Source organism: Carcharodon carcharias, chromosome 31 (assembly GCF_017639515.1).
Source record: "Carcharodon carcharias isolate sCarCar2 chromosome 31, sCarCar2.pri, whole genome shotgun sequence".
NCBI lineage: Eukaryota > Metazoa > Chordata > Chondrichthyes > Lamniformes > Lamnidae > Carcharodon > Carcharodon carcharias.
The window spans coordinates 16,573,182-16,593,626 of record NC_054497.1 but is presented as its reverse complement, the minus strand read 5'-3'; the positions used below and the strand labels follow the sequence as shown (position 1 = coordinate 16,593,626).

Here is a 20,445-nt window from a genome sequence, read left to right as displayed (position 1 = left end):
GAGGGTGATTCTAAAACAAATCTTCTGTTCCATGCTGCATCCATCCAACAATTTGGAGCTTACAGCCCAGGAGCAAGGAGTGGGAGTGAAACCCTACGTGAGTTAACAGTTTCCTCCCTACTGTTGGTTGGAGATGTGAGACATTTTGGTAGAGCAGAACTCTCTCTTTATAATCTACCAACCGAGGATATTTACAGTATTATACCACTAATTCACAGAGCAGAAATTTGGAAATGAAGTTCCATAAGTGCATTGGACACAGTTATCAGTTGCACCCACCATAGACCAGCCTGTACCCAGCCGGTGATCCAAGAGGATTTCCCTCATACTCCAGGGCAGGAGCCTGTGGCAGGAAGGAATTCCAGCCATGAAGGATGCAATTCCTCTTCTGGTGGGTCAAGGCCTAATTTTTCTCAGAATTGGGGGAAGCACGAGGGTTGCCTTCTTCATCCTAGCGGGAGATTTTGCGGGAGAGTGCGCGCAGCCTGGGAGCCACCATCACAATCTGGATGCTCGTGGTCCTGAGGCAAACCTCATAAGACAGGCGCACTACCCCCCTCCCCACCCCGGGAAGATCAGTGCAATAAAAGTTAGAATAACAGCTGAGACGGGTTCCGGAAGGTTAAAACAAAAATCTTTGGTGAAACTGTGCCTGATAAATTTACCTCCGAGTTAACCACCCCCTCCCCTGTGGGGCCGGCTCGGCATCTCCAAGGGACGATGGACAATGCGCAATTCAAATACTAACTGACAGCGCGCGGGGGGCGGGGCTTGCAGAGGGCGTGGGCCATATGGGCGGGGTTTTCGGCTGTTCCCCCGCCCCCTTTCACGCTACTTCAAATGATAACGGTCGGCGCGGGTGATTGCGTGGGGGGGGGGGGGGGGGCGGCTGCTGGCGCGCGTTCGCAACCTGGCGGCAAACGGTCGCTGGTTGCGGACTTTCCGAGTTGTAGCCATGATCCCCAATAAAAGGTAAAACAGTGTGAACAACACTCATAAACATTGAATGTCACAATGATCGAAATACTAAATCAGGCCAGCGAACTACCCTCAGCATCCGTCCGGTTTATGCAAGACACTGAGGTAAAAGTTAACTATAGGAGAGGGGTGGGGAGAGAGAGGGGGGACTGGGGGTGAGAGAGGATGTTTTGGGGGTGGGGGGGAGAGGGGGAGAGTGGGGGTGGAGAGAGGGGGGAGAGGGGGAAAGTGGGGGTGGGGAGAGGGGGGAGAGGGGGTGGAGAGAGTGGGGGTGGAGAGAGGGGGGAGAGGGGGAGTGGGGGTGGGGAGAGGGGGGAGAGGAGGTGGAGAGAGTGGGGGTGGAGAGAGGGGGGAGAGGGGGTGGAGAGAGTGGGGGTGGAGAGAGGGGGGAGAGGGGGTGGAGAGAGTGGGGGTGGAGAGAGGGGGGAGAGGGGGTGGAGAGAGTGGGGGTGGAGAGAGGGGGGAGAGGGGGAGAGTGGGGGTGGAGAGAGGGGGGAGAGGGGGAAAGTGGGGGTGGGGAGAGGGGGGAGAGGGGGTGGAGAGAGTGGGGGTGGAGAGAGGGGGGAGAGGGGGAGTGGGGGTGGGGAGAGGGGGGAGAGGAGGTGGAGAGAGTGGGGGTGGAGAGAGGGGGGGAGAGGGGGTGGAGAGAGTGGGGGTGGAGAGAGGGGGGAGAGGGGGTGGAGAGAGTGGGGGTGGAGAGAGGGGGGAGAGGGGGAGAGTGGGGGTGGAGAGAGGGGGGAGAGGGGGAGTGGGGGTGGGGAGAGGGGGAGAGAGGGGGAAAGTGGGGGTGGGGAGAGGGGGGAGAGGGGGTGGAGAGAGGGGGTGGAGAGAGTGGGGGTGGAGAGAGGGGGGAGAGGGGGAGTGGGGGTGGGGAGAGGGGGGAGAGGAGGTGGAGAGAGTGGGGGTGGAGAGAGGGGGGAGAGGGGGTGGAGAGAGGGGGGAGAGTGGGGGTGGAGAGAGGGGGGTTTTGGGGTGGGGGTGGAGAGAGAGGTGGGTTTTGGGGGGTGGGGGAGAGAGAGGGGGTTTTGGGGGGGTGGGGGAGAGAGAGGGGGTTTTGGGGGGGTGGGGGAGAGAGAGAGGGGGTTTTGGGGGGGGAGAGAGGGGGTTTTGGGGGGGTGGGGGAGAGAGAGGGGGTTTTGGGGGGGTGGGGGAGAGAGAGGGGGTTTTGGGGGGGGGAGAGAGGGGGGTTTTGGGGTGGGGGAGAGGGGGGTTTGGGGGGAGAGAGGGTGGTTTTGGGGAGGTGGGGGGAGAGGGGGGTTTGGGGGGAGAGAGAGGAGGGGGGTTTGGGGGGGAGAGAGGGGGGGTTTGGGGGGAGAGAGAGAGGAGGGGGATTTGGGGAGAGAGATAGAGAGGAGAGGGGTTTGGGGGGGGAAGAGAGGAGAGGGGTTTGGGGGGGAAGAGAGGAGGGGGGTTTGGCGGGGGGAAGAGAGGGGGGGGTTTGGGGGGGGAAGAGAGGAGGGGGGGTTTGGGGGGGAAGAGAGGAGGGGGGGTTTGGGGGGGCGAAAGAGAGGAGGGGGGTTTGGAGGGTGGGGAAGAGAGGAGGGGGGTTTGGGAGGGGGCGGAAGAGAGGATGGGGGTTTTGGGGGAGGGAGGGGGGTTTGGGAGAGGGGGGTTTGGGAGAGGGGGAGGGGGGTTTGGGAGTGGGGGAGGGGGGTTTGGGAGTGGGGGGAGGGGGAGAGGGGGGTTTGGGAGTGGGGGGGAGGGGGAGAGGGGGCTTTGGGAGTGGAGGGGGAGAGGGGGTTTGGGAGTGGGGGAGAGGGGGGTTTGGGAGTGGGGGGAGGGGGAGAGGGGGTTTGGGAGTGAGGGGGGTTTGGGGAGGGGGAGGTTTGTTGGGAGGGGAGAGAGGGGGGTTTGTTGGGAGGGGAGAGATGGGGTGTGTGTTGGGGGGAGGGGGCGTGTGTTGGGAGGGGGGAGGGCGGGCGTGTGTTGGGAGGGGGTGGGGGGGTGTTGGGAGGGGGGTGTTGGGAGGGGGAGGTGAGGGGCGTGGGTGTGGCAGGGGGAAAGTGGTGGGTGTTGGGGAGGGGGAGGGAGGTGTGGGTAGTGTGGGGGGAGGGGGGGGTCTGGTGGGGATGCGGTGGGGGGAGGGGGGGTCTGGCGGGGGTGTGGTGGGGGGAGGGGGGATGTGGTGGGGGGAGGGGGGTCTGGCGGGGTGGGGGTGATGTGGGGAGGGTGGGTCTGGCGGGGCGGTGGTGTGGGGACAGTGGGTGTTGAAAGGGGGAGGGGTGTGGGAGCGATTGTGGGGGGGTTGTTGGGAGGGTGGTGTTGGGAGGGGAGGGGGGAGAGGGTGAGGGAGGGTTGGAGGGGAGAGGGTGAGGGAGGGTTGGGGGCGAGGGAGGAGGGGAGGGGGCGGGAGTGAGGGAGGGTTGGGGGGCAAGGGAGGAGGAGAGGTGAGGGGCGGGGGTGAGGGAGGGAGGGAATGAGGGGCAGGGGAGGTTTGGAGATATGGGGGTGGAGTAGTGTAGGTGTGGGGAGTCTGGTGTGAGTAGAGTGGGAAAGAAGAGGAGAGTTGTGGGGGATATAGGGACAAGCAAGGTGAAGGGGTGGGACGTTGGAGTAATGGTTGTTGTGCCCAGAACACTAGTTGAGGGGGATAGTTTATCATCAAATATTTACTGTTTTTCCACATCGATGAGCAACCTAATTGAGACTGGAAGATGATTATTTTAAGCTAAATACGGGGTCACTCATTTCAGACAGATGAAGAAAATATTTTTCTCTCAGTGGGTGAGTCTTTGGAACTCCCTCAAATGGCAGTGGACGCAGAATCTTTGAATATTTTTAAAGCACAACTAGATAGATTCTTGGTAAAGCAAGGGGGTGAAAGGCTATTTTCAATCAGATCAGCCATGATCTTATTGAATGGCAGAGCAGCCTACTCCTGCCCCTAATTTGTGTATTCGCATGACAACAGAGTATACTGAGAGATAGGTCTATGAAGCCTTGTGTCAAGTCTGGAACTATACATAGTTAGAATGTTTAAAAGCGGTAAATTCCATCCTGCTCTCATGCCCACATGTCCGTCCTTGGCCTGCTGCGTTGTTCCAGTGAAGCTCAACGCAAACTGGAGGATCAGCACCTCATCTTCCGACTAGGCACTTTTTACAGCCTTCTGGACTGAATATTGAGTTCAGCAATTTTAGATCATGAACTCTCTCCTCCATCCCCACCCCCTTTTTTTCCAATAATTTATATAGATTTTTCTTTTCCCATCTGTTTCCATTATTTTAAAATGTATTTCCATCCATTGTTTTATCTCTGCGTTTTAGCCTATTTCGATCCCTCTCCCGCCCCCCACCAACTAGGGCTATCTGTACCTTTATTATTGCATTCCTTAGATAATATCACCAGTTTCAACACCTTTTTGTCCTTTTGTCTATGACATCTTTTGGTTATCTCCACCTATCACTGGCCCTCTATCCAGCTCTACCTGTCCCACCTCCCCCTCCTTAAACCAGCTTATATTTCACCCCTTTTCTAATTTTCCTTAGTTCTGTTGAAGAGTCATTTGGACTCGAAACGTTAACTGTGTTCCTCTCTGCAGATGCTGTCAGACCTGCTGAGTTCTTCCAGGTATTTTTGTTTTTGTTTTGGATTTCCAGCATCCACAGTTTTTTGCTTTTATCTTAATGGATGGACAAACCTGAGCAAGGAAAACAACAAACAGCAACGTCATTGTCATGAATTACTGCTGAAAAGCCTGAACAAGGGGACATAAAGTTTGAATAAGTAGAGTCCTATATCTCATTGACCACAAGATTTCTTGCAACAACAACACAGGCTAAATGAAATTCAAAAGGCACAAAAAGCAGATGAAAAATGTGCTACAATTAGGGAATACTGCAAAAATTGGTCAGAATATTAAAAATAATCTCACCCTGAAGTAATACTTCAAGCAACAAAGACATCTGTTTTGTGGATGACCTGCTGATTTATGATGGGTCATACCGAGAATCTTCAGATTCATCCTCCTTCAGGGACATCCAGGCATTACAAAGTGTCATCTTTTTTTATTGTTTATTCTTTCATGGGATGTGGGTGTTGTTGGCAAGGCCAGCATTTGTTGCCCATTCCCAACTGCCCTTGAACCAAGTGGCTTTACACACCATTTCAGGGGCCATTAAGGATCAACCATGTTCCTGTGGGTCTGGAGTCACTTACATGTAGGTCAGACCAGGTAAGGACAGAAAATTTCCTTCCCTAAAGGACATCAGTGAACCAGATGGGTTTTTACACCAATCCATAATGGGTTCATTGTTACCATTACAGAAACTAGCTTTCAATTCCAGATTTATTAATTGAATTTAAATTCCACCAGCTGCTGTGGTTGTATTTGAACTCATGTCCCCAGAACGTTAGCCTGACTTTTTGGTTACTAGTGACATAACCACTACAACAGAGTGATATTCATTTTGTGGCCAGGGATCTCAAAACTATTAGAGGAAAGGATTTCAAGCTGCATCACCGATGTAATCCACCGCCAGGAGCAAAGGGAGCCACTGATGGTATCCTTATTTCCATCCAGACCATGGGGAATATCATAAAACAATCTTTGAGCTTAAGGGGAATACATTCCTCAGTTGTTGATTGTTACTCCAGTTGGATTGAGGTTAAATGCCTTCATGGTCCAACCTCAGAAGCAGTCATTAAACTACTGAGAAATTTTTGCAAGATATGGCATTCCAGATGATGGCCACAGTTTGCAAACAAATGTTTTAAGCAGTTCACAGAAGCCTATGGATTTGTCCACATGACTAGTTCACCCAGATACCCACAAGCTAATGGAGAGGCTGAAAAGAGAACTAAGAACAGTAAAGGCTTTGTTGAATAAAAGGTGATGATATCAACTTGGCACTGTTGAGCTACTGTTCCACACCACTCCAGAATGGTTTGCCTCCATCATAGCTTCTGATGGAAAGAGGATTACAGACTCAACTTCCTGTTCTTCCACACACACTTATGCCATGTCTCAAAACAGCAGATATAGGAAGAGTAAGGGAGAACGAGGATGAGTACGATGCAAATCAAACCAGAAACTACAATCAACGCTATTGAGCACATGATTTACCAGAACTTGAGCCAGGTGAATTGGTCTGGATTCATGACTAGAATTATGAAGGCCAAGTATTGGGAAAAACACTACATCTGCGATCTTGTCTTATAGAGACTGAAATGGAATAGTGAGAAGAAACAGAAGCGTACATGTATCTACAAGAAGACTACCATCAATGGAATAGACCAACTATCCAGACGATCAGGAAGACAACCTGAAGAGAGAGCCAGTAGTCTCTGAAGATTCACATACTAATGCTACAGAGTTCGAGAGAGAAGCTGGAGAACTTGGAACTTGTACATTTCTCCCAGAGAGCTGAGAACACGGTTGGGCAGATTGGTGAAACCATCACCACGCTTGCCTCTGAATCAGGAATAAAAGAAGAGACTGCACGGAGTGAGGTGGGGGGGCAGGGGTAGGGGGTGCAATGTAGCATGATGTAACTAATGTATTAGAGTCAGAGACTTAGGAGATGTAGTATAAAAGGTTAATGTTAAATATGTAAATAGTCTACATTGTCAGTGATGCAAGATCACATGAACGCTAAGAAAGAGCTATGTGAAGCCTTGTGCTAAGCCTGGTACTGGACACGGTTAGTTGAATATTCAATAAATTTACCAACAGTCTAGTCTCCAGCAGTCTATCAATCCTGACCAAGGACAACCGCATCTAAGACACATAATGATAACAGAAACTTCACTAGTTAGCCACAAATGGTTCATCCTTCTTGTAAGAGTCTTTCTCAATGTAATGTACATTTGTTGAGTATTATGAAATATCCCTTCAATGTTTGCTATTGCTTATCTAGTGTCTTACTTTTTAATTTGTTTTTCCAGTCTACTTTAACCATCTGTCTTCAAACCTATAATTTCCTTTATTTAAGTTTAAGACTTGTGTCAGACCTAAGTTTCTCACCAAACTGAATGTGAAATTCCTCATATTATGAACACTCTTCTCAGAAGAATCTTTACTAACAGATTATGGATTAATCTTGTCTCATTACACAGCCAAAATAAACATGTTATTGTTATACACATTAATTAATTGGTAATTAAGGTGTCTGCAGAATAAGCAAAAATAAATAAGTACGATCTGATAGCCATCATAGAGACAAGGCTGAAGGATTACATAGATTGGAACTTGAATATTGAAGGGTACTTGGCATTTAGGAAGGACAAGAAGCTAGGAAAAGGTGGAGGGTTAGCTCCGGAAATGAATGATGATATTAGCACAGGTGTTACAGACAGGAGAGGGTTTAATTTAGAACAGCCCTAATTTCTCCACTCACCAATTGTAAACAGAAAGACATTTTTGATTTCCCCCTTTATAAGTGGTGGCATATTTTCCCCAAATCCTCAGTTTGGAGTGGTCCAATCCTCTATTAATAACCCTACAGCAAACTCGAGATAAGATAAATATAAGAGGGGTAGTTTATTTTACACATACGCAACAGGGGAAGGGGCTTTGCAACCTCTGCCCTCTTTTGCATTCATATCATAAAAGAGGGATAAGGGAAAGAAAAGTGTTCAGGGCAAAAACCATGATAAAAATGAGAACTATGGTTTCATGTGAGTCCAGAATCAAAGTCCAATGAGAAATTCTTTTGCAGAGTTTGGCTGGCTGAAAACTGATGGATCAAGATATGCTTTTCTGGTGATGTTGATGTCCCAAGATGAAGTAGGCACACAGAGGTTGAATCAGTTCTGTAGGCGATAGTATAAAATCTACCCAACCAAGTCGGGTTAGATAAGGGCCAGTTGTCGGACCTGGCCAGAGTTTGCTTCTGTATGGCCTGCCATCAGATGTTAAACAACGAAGGTTATTGTGGAAAATAAAAGCTCATGGCATAGGGGATAACATATTGGCATGGATAGAAGATTGGCTAGCTAAAAGGAAACAGGCATAAATGGGTCTTTTTTGATTGGTAAGATGTAACGAGTGGTATGCCACAGGGATTAGTGCTGGGGCCTCAATCTTTTACAATTTATATAAATGACTTGGATAAAGGGATCAAAGATATGGTTGCTAAATTTGCTGATGACAAAGATAAGTAAGAAAATAAGTTTTGAAGAGGACATAAGGGGGCTTCAAATGGATATAGATAGGTTAAGTGAGTGGGCAAAGATCTGGCAAATGGAGTATAATGTGGGAAAATGTGAAATTGTCCATTTTGGCAGGAAGAATACAAGAGAAGAGAAGTGTATTATATAATGGTGAGAGATTGCAGAGTGCTGAGATACAGACAAATCTGCATGTCTTAGTGCATGAATCACAAAAGTTTAGTATGCAGATACAGCAAATAATTAGGAAAGTTAATAGAATGTTATCATTTATTGCGAGGGGAATTGGATACAAAAGTGGGGAGGTTCTGCTTCAGTTATACAGAGCACTAGTGAGACCACATCTGGAGTACTGTGTACAGTATTGGTCTCCTTATTTAAGGAAGGATGTAAATACATTGGAAGCAGTTCAGGGAAGGTTTATCAGACTAATAACTGGAATGGGAGGGTTGTCTTATGAGGAAAGGTTGAACAGGCTAGGCTTGTATCCACTGGAGTTTAGAGTAAGAGGCAACTTGATTGAACCTTGAAGATCATGAGGGGTCTTGACAGGGTGGATGTGGAAAGGATGCTTCCTCTTGTGGGAGAATCTATAACTAGGGGTCACTGTTTAAAAATAAGGGGTCACCCATTTAAGACAGATGAGGAGAAATTCTCTCAAAGGTAGTGAGTCTTTGGCGCTCTCCCTCAAAGGGCAGTGGAAGCAGTCTTTGAATATTTTGAGTAAGTATATTCTTAATAAGCAAGGGCATGAAAGGTCATTGGGGGTAGGTGGGAATGTGGAGTTGAGATTACAATCAGATCAGCCAGAATCTTATTGAATGGCAGAGCAGGTTCGAGGGTCCAAGTGGCCTACTCCTGCTCCTAATTCGTATGTTCATATGACAACACCTTCAGATTTGATCTCCAGGAAAAGGGTTTAAAAAAAAAACCTGCCAGTGTTTGTCAAAGCATGCCACTTATGAATGCGTCTGCTATGTGATCAGGTTTTTGAAGATTTTTTAAAAATGTTCCATGAAGTACATGAGTTAAACATGTGTTGATGTGGTCTTACTTCAGGTGACAAGAATTATGGGGGGGATGGTGGCAAAAATCAGGTGGAGCACCAAGTAAATATTCTTTCACCTCTGATAATTGGTTATTGGGGATGTACGTCCAAGAAAATGAATATATTTTTGACTAGAATCTTCCATGGGCATTAGTGACTGACTTATTTTACTTTTACTTAGGTATGCAGCAGCATCTCTTATGATGGCTTCTTTGCTGCATCGTGAAAATCAAGCAGGTGGCAGTTTCAGCAGCAGTAACAGGATGATGAGGTATGATGTAGAAAGAGCTGGTAATGTTTTTTTAAAACTCATTCGTGGGATGTGGGTGTCACGGGCCAGGCCATCATTTATTGCCCATCCCTAACTGTCCTTGAGAAGGTGTCTTCTTGAATTGCTGCAGTCCATGTGGTGTAGGTACACCCATGGTGCTGTTAGGGAGGGAGTTCCAGGATTTTGACCCAGCGACAGTGAAGAAATAGCGATATGGTGAGTTGCTTGGAGGGGAACTTACAGGTGGTTTTCTCCATGTGTCTGTCCTTCTAGGTGGTAGAGGTTGTGGGTTTGGAAGGTGCTATTGAAGGAAGGAGGACTGCAAGGGTGGCTTGGCAAAGTATTCTTTTGTCATTTCCAGTGCTGTGGTCAGTCTTAATTTTTAATTCTCAATTGACTTTACTGTAGTGATAAGATACAACTGTGTGACTTGCTCGGCCATTTCAGAGGGCAGTTAAGAGTCATTTTTGTGTATCTGGAGCCACATAGGGCAGACCAGGTAAAGACGGCAGATTTCCTTCCCAAAAGGACAACAGTGAATCGGTCGTTTTTTAAAAATGACAATTCACTAGTTTCATGATCATCATAACAGAGACAAGCTTTTTGTTTAGGATTTATTGATTAATTGAATTTAATTTCCTTCAGCTGCCATGGTGAGATTTGAACTTGTGTCTCTAGAACATTAGTTCATCACCACCCAAACTGATTTTCCATCTTGATCTTCAGAGCCAAGATCATTTTCACTACAATAGTGATCTCACCTTTTATTAATAATGCTACCCCACTTCTTCCCATTCTTGGCTATCCTTCTGCAATGGCAGGTATCCATCACCCCCACCTCACCTCCACCTCCACCTAACATTCAGTTCCCAGCCTTGTTCACCTTGTAATCTCATCTCTCCAATGGAGGCCATAGCCCATTTATTTCTTTTTGTTTCATCATGACCATAGTCATGTACAAGCACCTCATACTTGTGGGATAAAGTTAGGGGCTGAGGTTCCTCCATCACAACATGCTGGTTTCCCCATACCTGCCTGACTCAGTCACATCCTACTGTTCCTGACCTTTGACAAACTCTAAGGTTCTGCCTATCCTAAGGGGTGTGACTACCTCCTGGAACAAAGTATGTAGGTAACTCTCCCCACAACTCAGACTCCCGCTCAGCAACTCTGAGCCGAAGTTGTCCAAGCTGCAGCCGCTTACTGCAAATATGGTTGTCCAGGATTACAGTACATTCTACAGATTCCCACATGCTGCAGTCATTGCACATCACCAGCCCTAATAATTCTGTGCAACCTTATTAAAGTTAGTCAATTAGTTAATTACACAGACAGTGATAGAAAGTTGCACTCGCTTAGCTTGGAGGTGAGGAAGAAAACACACCAACTACTGGAGGCTGAAAAAAAAAGTAGAAAAGGAGCACCTCTTTGCCCCTCTGCACCAAATTCCCACCTGAACCAAATACCCAACTACACACTTTCTATACTAAGATAAAAGCAAAGTACTGTGGATGCTGGAAACCTGAAAGAAAAACAGAAAATGCTGGAAAAACTCAGGTCTGACAGCATTTGAGGGGAGAAGAACAAAGCTGACGTTTCACGTCCTTATGACCTTTCTTCAGAGCTAAAGAAAAGTAGAACTATGATGAAAGTTATATTGTTTAAGGTGGAGGGAGCAGCTGAAGCTGGATAAAAGGCTAGCAATAGGTGGGGGCAAAGGAGAGATTGACAAAGATGTAATGAACAAAAGGACAAAGGGAGTGTTAATGGTGGTGGTAAGGGCTAAAAAAGGTGCTGATAGTGGCATAGAGGTAAAAAGCAGAACGTGATAATAGCAGAACGGGGTAAGCACTCTGAAAAGAACAACATGAACAAGTAACAGATGGTCCTTGTGGGGGTGGGGTGGGGGAGGGGGCAGTGGTGGGGAAAAAGGGATCGCAAATGGGATGAAAAGGAGGGGGGGGAATAAAACAATGAGTAAATAGATCAAAATAAAAATAAGTGGATTTAAAAAAATGAACTTTGAAAAAAGGGATTAAAAAAGGGGGTGAAGATGGAGGAGAGAGTTCATGGGCTGAAGTTGTTGAACTATGTTAAATCCGGAAGGCTGTAAAGTGACTAATTGGAATATGAGGTGCTGTTCCTCCAATTTGCATTGGGCTTCACTGAAACATTACAGCAGGCCAAGGATGGACATGTGGGCATGAGAGCAGGATGGCGTGTTGGAATGGCTAACAACAGGAAGGTCTGGGTTGTGCTTGCGTACAGACCGAAGGTGTTCCTCAAAGCGGTCACCCAGTCTACGTTTGGTCTCTCCAATATAGAGGAGAGACCAAACTCCCCTCCCAATGCGGTCAACTCTGTTTTTCTCTCCACAGATGCTGTCAGTCCTGCTGAGTTTTCCCAGCATTTTCTGTTTTTCTTACAGTTTATACATCTCACTCCAACATAGTCTCCTCTATTCCATGCAGTCTGAAGAACTTGTCTGTAGAGCTTCTGATGAGTCACTAGCTGGCTTAGCTTCCTGCTACAGTAATTAACACCTATTGAAACAACTAATTTCAGCTGATTACCAGGTAGCTCCCTGTTTAAAGGCTATTTAACTCACTTGAAAGTTGAAAGTTCTATGTCAGAGCCTGACTCTTAATCTAAATTTAAACTTGAGGAAAAGTCTTACCAGAACTTATCAGCTGAACCAAATTCCCAACTACACACACTGTGTGCCTCAGTCCAGTGTAGTCTTCTTTCCATGCATCCCCTTACTCCAACAATACTGTTCCAATCTTGTTTAACAATCATATAGTTCTTTCCATTCTCCTGTTCTTCAACTCTATCATGCATTTCATCAAATTCCTCGTCTAGATGTTTGCTTACAGGCATATATACTCGAATGCTGGTAATGTCTGCTGGTTGCCCCTTTAGTTTCACTAGCATCTGTGTGTCTGGCTCGCATTTTACTTTACTCACACGGTTAGCAGCTTCCTTGTCTAGCACTACTGCTGCACTTCATTCATTTTCTTCTCCTGGGTCTGTCATTCCCATTTCGTTACTCATTAAGTCACATTCTCCCATCCAGCATAATGCACATAACCCGAGAATGTTTAATTTCTCCTTTTCCCATTTATTGCTTCAGGTTCTCTAGCTTTCCTTTCCTGTTCATTGTGCACATATTCCACCTTTCTATTCTTTTGATACTGACAAGCTTGTAAATATGAAGACTTTGCTAGATGGCAAACTGAGAGGTCTCATCCCCTACCTTGCTGAGCACGACAGCACCTGTCTTTTAACAGGAGCTCCCGTCTACTCTGTTAGTGTTTATTGGTGCCTTCCTGGGCCATTTTCTTGGCTGTTTTCAGTGATGGTTCACTATTCCCTTCCACTGTAATGCCAGTTTAGTGGCCGACAACTTGGCTATTGTGACAGGTAGTTCTGGGTTACAAAGATACCAGTAGCAGACCTCATACAGCTGACCTGACTGGCATGACTAGTTACAGTTAGCATGAATTTTGGAGAAAGTGAACATCAGCAAAACCAAAGTGATGCATATCTTAAAATCATGAAGAGCTATTAATATATTTGGAGAAGAAAAAGAATTAGAACAGATGCAAGAATTCAAGTATTTAAGAAGCATAATATCTGCAGGTGGAAGGTGGAATAAAGAAATAAAACAAGGATAGCAATGAGAAAGGCTATATTTACTAAGAAGAGATAGTTGCTAATCGGGAAGCTGAATAAACAACTCGAGGTGACTTGAAAGAGCTTGATTTGGACTGCTACAGAAAGAGGAGACCAGCTTGCTTAAATAGCTTTGAAATGTGGATTTGGAGGAGAATGGAAAGGATCAGCTGGACAGAAAAAGTAACAAATGAAACAGTGCTGAGGAGAGTGAACGAACAAATAAATGTGTTGAACATAATTAGAAAAAGGCAGAGAGACTGGACAGGACACATTTTTAAGAGGAAATGGATTAGTAAGAGGGAAGATTTCAAGGTAAAAGAGGAAGGAAGAGTAGTATCAATGCTGAAAGAAGGAAATTATTGGAAAATGAAAAGACTGGCACAGGACAGAATCATGGAAAAGACTGAACCAAGTACCTCCCTTTGGTAAGATCACACATGACGATCGTGATCGCTATCCTATTGCCTTGTTCTTTCTCTTTGGTATTCTAAACATCCTTTTATCTGAGCCCTCACCTCCACTATTTAATTTAAAGTCTTATCTACAAGCCCTAGTTATTCAGTTTGCCAGGAATCCCATCACCGTTAAAAGTGAAGCTCATTCCAACGAAACAGCTCCCAATTTACCCAGTACTGATACCATTGCCATATGAATTGAAGCCCATTTCTGTCACATCAATCTTGCATCCATACATTCAACTCTCTGATCTTATTTGCTTGTGGCTTAGGTAGTAATCCAGAGAATACCTTTCTGGTTCTGCTTTTTGATGTAGCCCCTAGCTGCTCATGCTCATCTTCAATAGAAACTCTATCTTAGGTACAAGCAATATAGGTAGGACTATGTGGATATGACAACTGGATTCCTCCTCCTCTTCCTCTCTCCTCCACCACCACCAACTCAGAGTTCTTCTCCAGCACCAGGAGATGCCCTTAATCCTGGTAGCATTGAGCAAGCAACACAGCCTTGGGGACTCAATCTTGGCTGCAAAGAACAGTATCTATCTCTGTAACTATACTGCCCCCTACCACTACTACTCGACTACCTTGAATGGTCCCCTGTACAATGGTGCTGTGGTAAGTTTTCTCAACACCTTTGCATCCCCTGTTCTCGTCCACGCAGGATATAAGACTTTGCACCTGTTGGGCAAATGCAAGGGCTAAGGCTTCTCCACTACTACCTTCTGAATCCCCATACCTGCCTCACTTGTAGTCATACCTTCTTTCTCTGATCATGGACCAAATCTGAAGTACTTAACCTAACAAGTGTGACTGCCTCCTGGAACAAAATGTACAGATAACTTTCTCCCTTCCTGATGCTTTGCAGAGTCCAAAGCTGGCATTCCAGCTCATCATCTCAGAGCTTCCTCACACTGCAGACAGCAGATGTTATAGTTGCAGGTCACATTGGTGCCTACCAGTTGCCCAATTCTACAGCTGCTACCTGTCGTACCATCCTTATTGTGTTTTATTTAACTAATTTGGGTTTTCAAGTTTTGAAATATCACTCAACTGTCTATTTACAGTTTTTAATCTAGGTAATAACCTTGTTTAATTTATTAAATCTAGTTATATACTTTAGGTCTTTACTCAAGATGGCCCACAGTCTAAACTTAGTCCACAGTCCAAACTTAACCCTGTTTGTTTATATTTATTATCAAGCTGTACCTCATGCCCCACCTCACCAGAATCCCCCACACTCCTAATTCCCTTGCACACTGGTGAAATCTGGTGAACCTGCTATGTGCTATCACTCATTATTAATTAATTTACTGTTTTACTTACCCTGATTGAAATTTTGGTTGAAATGACTGAACAAGTTGCTGCACTTAGTGAAGCTTCTGAAACTTTATCCCAGATTGCTTTACACAGTCTCCTTCTGAAATTACATCTACCAATGACCAGTTCTGATCCGTTTATCAGTAGGGCTAATTAATATCCAACATGTACTTTGTACGCTAGAACATAAGAAAATTCAAGGATGAAAGGAGGCTGGTTGGCCCTTTAAAGTATATTCTGCTGGCACTCTGACCTTCTGATTTTGATATCCAGTTGCATTCTCAGTGCCTCTACTGGTTCTAGCTCCACTAATCAGCCTGGAAAGGGGCCAGCTAGCTAGACTGTGGTGTTTAATAACACCGACAGCCAGTACAGGAACTGAACCCAAACTAAGGTCATTCATGGGGCCTGTGTCTTCTCCTTGACAAATGTGATATCATGGCACAGAGATGGGTGGATAACCATGATTAGCAGCCTTCAGACAACTAGGCCTACATGAAGGGAGAAAGACTCAACCTGGCAGATAATTCCACATAGATAAAAACAAAAAACTGCGGATGCTGGAAATCCAAAACAAAAACAGAATTACCTGGAAAAACTCAGCAGGTCTGGCAGCATCGGCAGAGAAGAAAAGAGTTGACCTTTCGAGTCCTCATGACCTTCGACAGAACTAGGTGAATCCCAGGAAGGGGTGAAATATAAGCTGGTTTAAGGTGGTGGTGGAGGGGGTGGGGGGTGGTAGTGGAGGGGGGTGGTGTGGTTGTAGGCAAAAGCAGTGATAGAAGCAGATCATCAAAAGATGTCACAGACAGCAGAACAAAAGAACACGTAGATGTCAAAGTTGGTGATATTATCTAAACGAATGTGCTAATTAAGAATGGATGGTAGGGTACTCAAGGTATAGCTCTAGTGGGGGTGGGGGGAGCATAAAAGATTCAAAAATATTTAAAAATAATGGAAATAGGTGGGAAAAATAAAAATCTATATAATTTATTGGAAAAAAAACAAAAGGAATGGGGAAGAAACGGAAAGGGAGTGGGGATGGAGGAGAGAGGTCAAGACCTAAAGTTGTTGAATTCAACATTCAGTCCGGAAGGCTGTAAAGTGCCTAGTCGGAAGATGAGGTGTTGTTCCTCCAGTTTGCGTTGGGCTTCACTGGAACAATGCAGCAAGCCAAGGACAGACATGTGGGCAAGAGAACAGGGTGGAGTGTTGAAATGGCAAGCGACAGGGAGGTTTGGGTCATTCTTGCGGACAGACCGCAGGTGTTCTGCAAAGCGGTCGCCCAGTTTACGTTTGGTCTCTCCAGTGTAGAGGAGACCGCATTGGGAGCAACGAATGCAGTAGACTAAGTTGGGGGAAATGCAAGTGAAATGTTGCTTCACTTGAAAGGAGTGTTTGGGTCCTTGGACGGTGAGGAGAGAGGAAGTGAAGGGGCAGGTATTACATCTTTTGCGTGGGCATGGGGTGGTGCCATAGGTGGGGGTTGGGGAATAGGGGGTGATGGAGGAGTGGACCAGGGTGTCCCGGAGGGCACGATCCCTACAGAATGCCGACAGTGGGGGTGAAGGGAAGTTTGGTAGTGGCATCATGCTGGAGTTGACGGAAATGGCGGAGGATGATCCTTTGAATGCGGAGGCTGGTGGGGTGATAAGTGAGGACAAGGGGGACCCTATCATGTTTCTGGGAGGGAGGAGAAGGCGTGAGGGCGGATGCACGGGAGATGGGCCGGACACGGTTGAGGGCCCTGTCAATGACCGTGGGTGGAAAACCTCGGTTAAGGAAGAAGGAGGACATGTCAGGGGAACTGTTTTTGAAGGTAGCATCATTGGAACAGATGCGACGGAGGTGAAGGAATTGAGAGAATGGGATGGAGTCCTTACAGGAAGTGGGGTGTGAGGAGCTGTAGTCAAGGTAGCTGTGGGAGTCGGTAGGCTTGCAATGGATATTGGTGGACAGTCTATCACCAGAGATTGAGACAGCGAGGTCAAGGAAGGGAAGGGAAGTGTCAGAGATGGACCACGTGAAAATGATGGAGGGGTGGAGATTGGAAGCAAAATTAATAAATTTTTCCAAGTCCCGACGAGAGCACGAAGCAGCACCGAAGTAATCATCGATATACCGGAGAAAGAGTTGTGGAAGGGGGCCGGAGTAAGACTGGAACAAGGAATGTTCCACATACTCCATAAAGAGACAGGCATAGCTGGGGCCCATGCAGGTACCCATAGCTACACCTTTTATTTGGAGGAAGTGAGAGGAGTTGAAGGAGAAATTGTTCAGTGTGAGAACAAGTTCAGCCAGACGGAGGAGAGTAGTGGTGGATAGGGATTGTTCTCTGTGTTTAATTGACTGCCACTGCTCTTCAAGAAATGCCTACCTCCTTGAAGAAGTTCTGTTCGTCTCTGCGACAAGATTTCCGTATCTCTCTTTTGCCTTGTTCACCTTCATTGCTTTCCATTTCTCTCCTGGTGCTTGGCAACGTGTTTACTATAACCCGCTTTCACAGCCATATCTCCTTTCTCAGTGACTGTCTCCGTCTCTGAATTACCCCATGTGGATTTCAACTGAAATTCCACCCCTCTTGTTTTGAACCCACCCGGGATTACAGGTATTTCCGGGACATAAAACGTTTCTCGGACTGCTGTTCCCGTCGCATCCTGAGATCCACACTCAGTGCCATGTGCCGCCATATGAAAACACTCGACCTCTCTCTCCAGCAGCACTGCCGTACCCTTTTTCAAAGCTGCGCGTGCCCCCAGTTTCATTTTATTCTTCGTCTCATCCGACGCCTCAACAAGAAACTTTTTCTCTTTCTCTCAAGTGCTAAGGAGCGCAAGCTCCAACAACTCACTGACACCAACACCCACCTAGGACCCTCCACCCCTGCCTGTCCCTCCGTCCCAACCCCATCTTCCAATCCCAGCCCCAGCCGTGTATTCACTATATCCCCTGACCTTCCTCTCTCCGATGCTGAACGTTCAGTGCTCAGCAAAGCACTTAGTTTCATACCCCTACGCCCTCACCTTAATGAATTTCGGGCTCGGCACGATGCTGAACTCTTCTTCCGTCGTCTTCCTCTCCGGGCTCACTTCTTTGGGCAGGAGTCCTCTCCCCATTCAACGGATCCTTTCACCCACCTCCAATATTCTCCCTCAACCTGGACCCCTCCCTCTGGATTCTTACCTTCTCTTGATCTTTTCATTGAGAACTGTCGGCGCGACATTAGTCATCTCAATTTCTCTGCTCCTCTCACCCATTCTAATCTCTCTCTCTCACTGAACTTACTGCACTCCATTCTCTCAGGTCCAACCCTGACATCGTCGTCAAACCCGCTGACAAGGGTGGTGCTGTTGTTGTCTGGCGCACTGACCTCTACCTCGCGGAGGCTGAGCGCCAACTCACAGGCACTTCCTCCTACCTCTCCCTGGACCATGACCCCACCACTGAACATCAAGCCATTGTTTCCAGGACTGTCACTGACCTCATCTCCTCTGGGGATCTTCCTCCCACAGCTTCCAACCTGATAGTCGCCCAACCTCGGACGGCCCGCTTCTACCTCCTACCCAAAATCCATAAACAGAACTGTCCCGGTAGACCGATCGTGTCAGCTTGTTCCTGCCCCACAGAACTCGTTTCTCGTTATCTTGACTCCCTTCTCTCTCCCCTTGTCCAGTCCCTCCCCACCTACATCCATGATTCCTCTGACATCTTACGTCACATCAACAATTTCCAGTTCCCTGGCCCCACCGCTTCCTCTTCACCATGGATGTCCAATCACTCTACACCTCCATCCCCCACCAGGATGGTCTGAGGGCCCTTAGCTTCTTTCTCCGGTACATCGATGATTACTTCGGTGCTGCTTCGTGCTCTTGTTGGGACTTGGAAAAATTTATTAATTTTGCTTCCAATCTCCACCCCTCCATCATTTTCACGTGGTCCATCTCTGACACTTCCCTTCCTTGACCTCGCTGTCTCAATCTCTGGTGATAGACAGTCCACCAATATCCATTACAAGCCTACCGACTCCCTTAGCTACCTTGAGTACAGCTCCTCACACCCCACTTCCTGTAAGGACTCCATCCCATTCTCTCAGTTCCTTTGCCTCCGTCGCATCTGTTCCGATGATGCTACCTTCAAAAACAGTTCCTCTGACATGTCCTCCTTCTTCCTTAACCGAGGTTTTCCACCCACGGTCGTTGACAGGGCCCTCAACCGTGTCCGGCCCATCTCCCGTGCATCCGCCCTCACGCCTTCTCCTCCCTCCCAGAAACATGATAGGGTCCCCCTTGTCCTCACTTATCACCCCACCAGCCTCCGCATTCAAAGGATCATCCTCCGCCATTTCTGCCAACTCCAGCATGATGCCACTACCAAACACATCTTCCCTTCACCCCCACTGTCGGCATTCCGTAGGGATCGTTCCCTCCGGAACACCCTGGTCCACTCCTCCATCACCCCCTATTCCCCAACCCCCACCTATGGCACCACCCCATGCCCACGCAAAAGATGTAACACCTGCCCCTTCACTTCCTCTCTTCTCACCATCCAAGGGCCCAAACACTCCTTTCAAGTGAAGCAACATTTCACTTGCATTTCCCCCAACTTAGTCTACTGCATTCGTTGCTCCCAATGCGGTGTCCTCTACATTGGAGAGACCAAACGTAAACTGGGCGACCGCTTTGCAGAACACCTGTGGTCTGTCCGCAAGAATGACCCAATCCTCCCTGTCGCTTGCCATTTCAACACTCCACCCTGCTCTCTTGCCCACATGTCTGTCCTTGGCTTGCTGCATTGTTCCAGTGAAGCCCAACGCAAGCTGGAGGAACAACACCTCATCTTCCGAGGCACTTTACAGCCTTCCGGACTGAATTTGAATTCAACAACTTTAGGTCTTGACCTCCCTCCTCCATCCCCACTCCCTTTCTGTTTCTTCCCCCTTCCTTTTGTTTTTTTCCAATAAATTATATAGATTTTTCTTTTTCCCACCTATTTCCATTATTTTTAAGTATTTTTGAATCTTTTATGCTCCCCCCACCCCCACTAGAGCTATACCTTGAGTACCTACCATCCATTCTTAATTAGCACATTCGTTTAGATAATATCACCAACTTTGACACCTACGTGTTCTTTTGTTCTGCTGTCTGTGACATCTTTTGATGATCTGCTTCTATCACTGCTTTTGCCTACAACCACACCACCCCCCTCCACTTCTCTCCCCCCACCCACCCAAGCCCCCACCCCCCACCCCCCTCCCCTCCACCACCACCTTAAACCAGCTTATATTTCACCCCTTCCTGGGATTCACCTAGTTCTGTCGAAGGGTCATGAGGACTCGAAAGGTCAACTCTTTTCTTCTCCGCCGATGCTGCCAGACCTGCTGAGTTTTTCCAGGTAATTCTGTTTTTGTTTTAGATAATTCCACATGTTTACTTCTATAATTAAATCCATCTTAATACCTTTTTTAAATTTCATTTTCAGTGAATTTATGCCGCCTGGCCCTCCTTCCCAACTTGGAGATCTTTCTAATACTGGCCCACCTTTAATTTTGTCTCTATTTTCCTTGACCATATTTGTTTTTTGTCTCC

General features: G+C 47.1%; 1 protein-coding gene across 1 annotated transcript in view; it reads left to right on the top strand.

Moving 5' to 3' along the window:
• Nucleotides 1-885: 885 nt before the first annotated feature.
• Nucleotides 886-20,445, top strand: part of si:dkeyp-118h9.7 (sacsin) — a 73,551-nt gene continuing 53,991 nt past the window's right edge. Inside the window, exons 1-2 of the mRNA XM_041177628.1 lie at nt 886-972; nt 9,318-9,407. Of these exons, the coding sequence (XP_041033562.1) occupies nt 956-972; nt 9,318-9,407 (107 nt within the window). The 5' untranslated portion in view covers nt 886-955. The remainder of the gene's footprint in view (nt 973-9,317; nt 9,408-20,445) is intronic.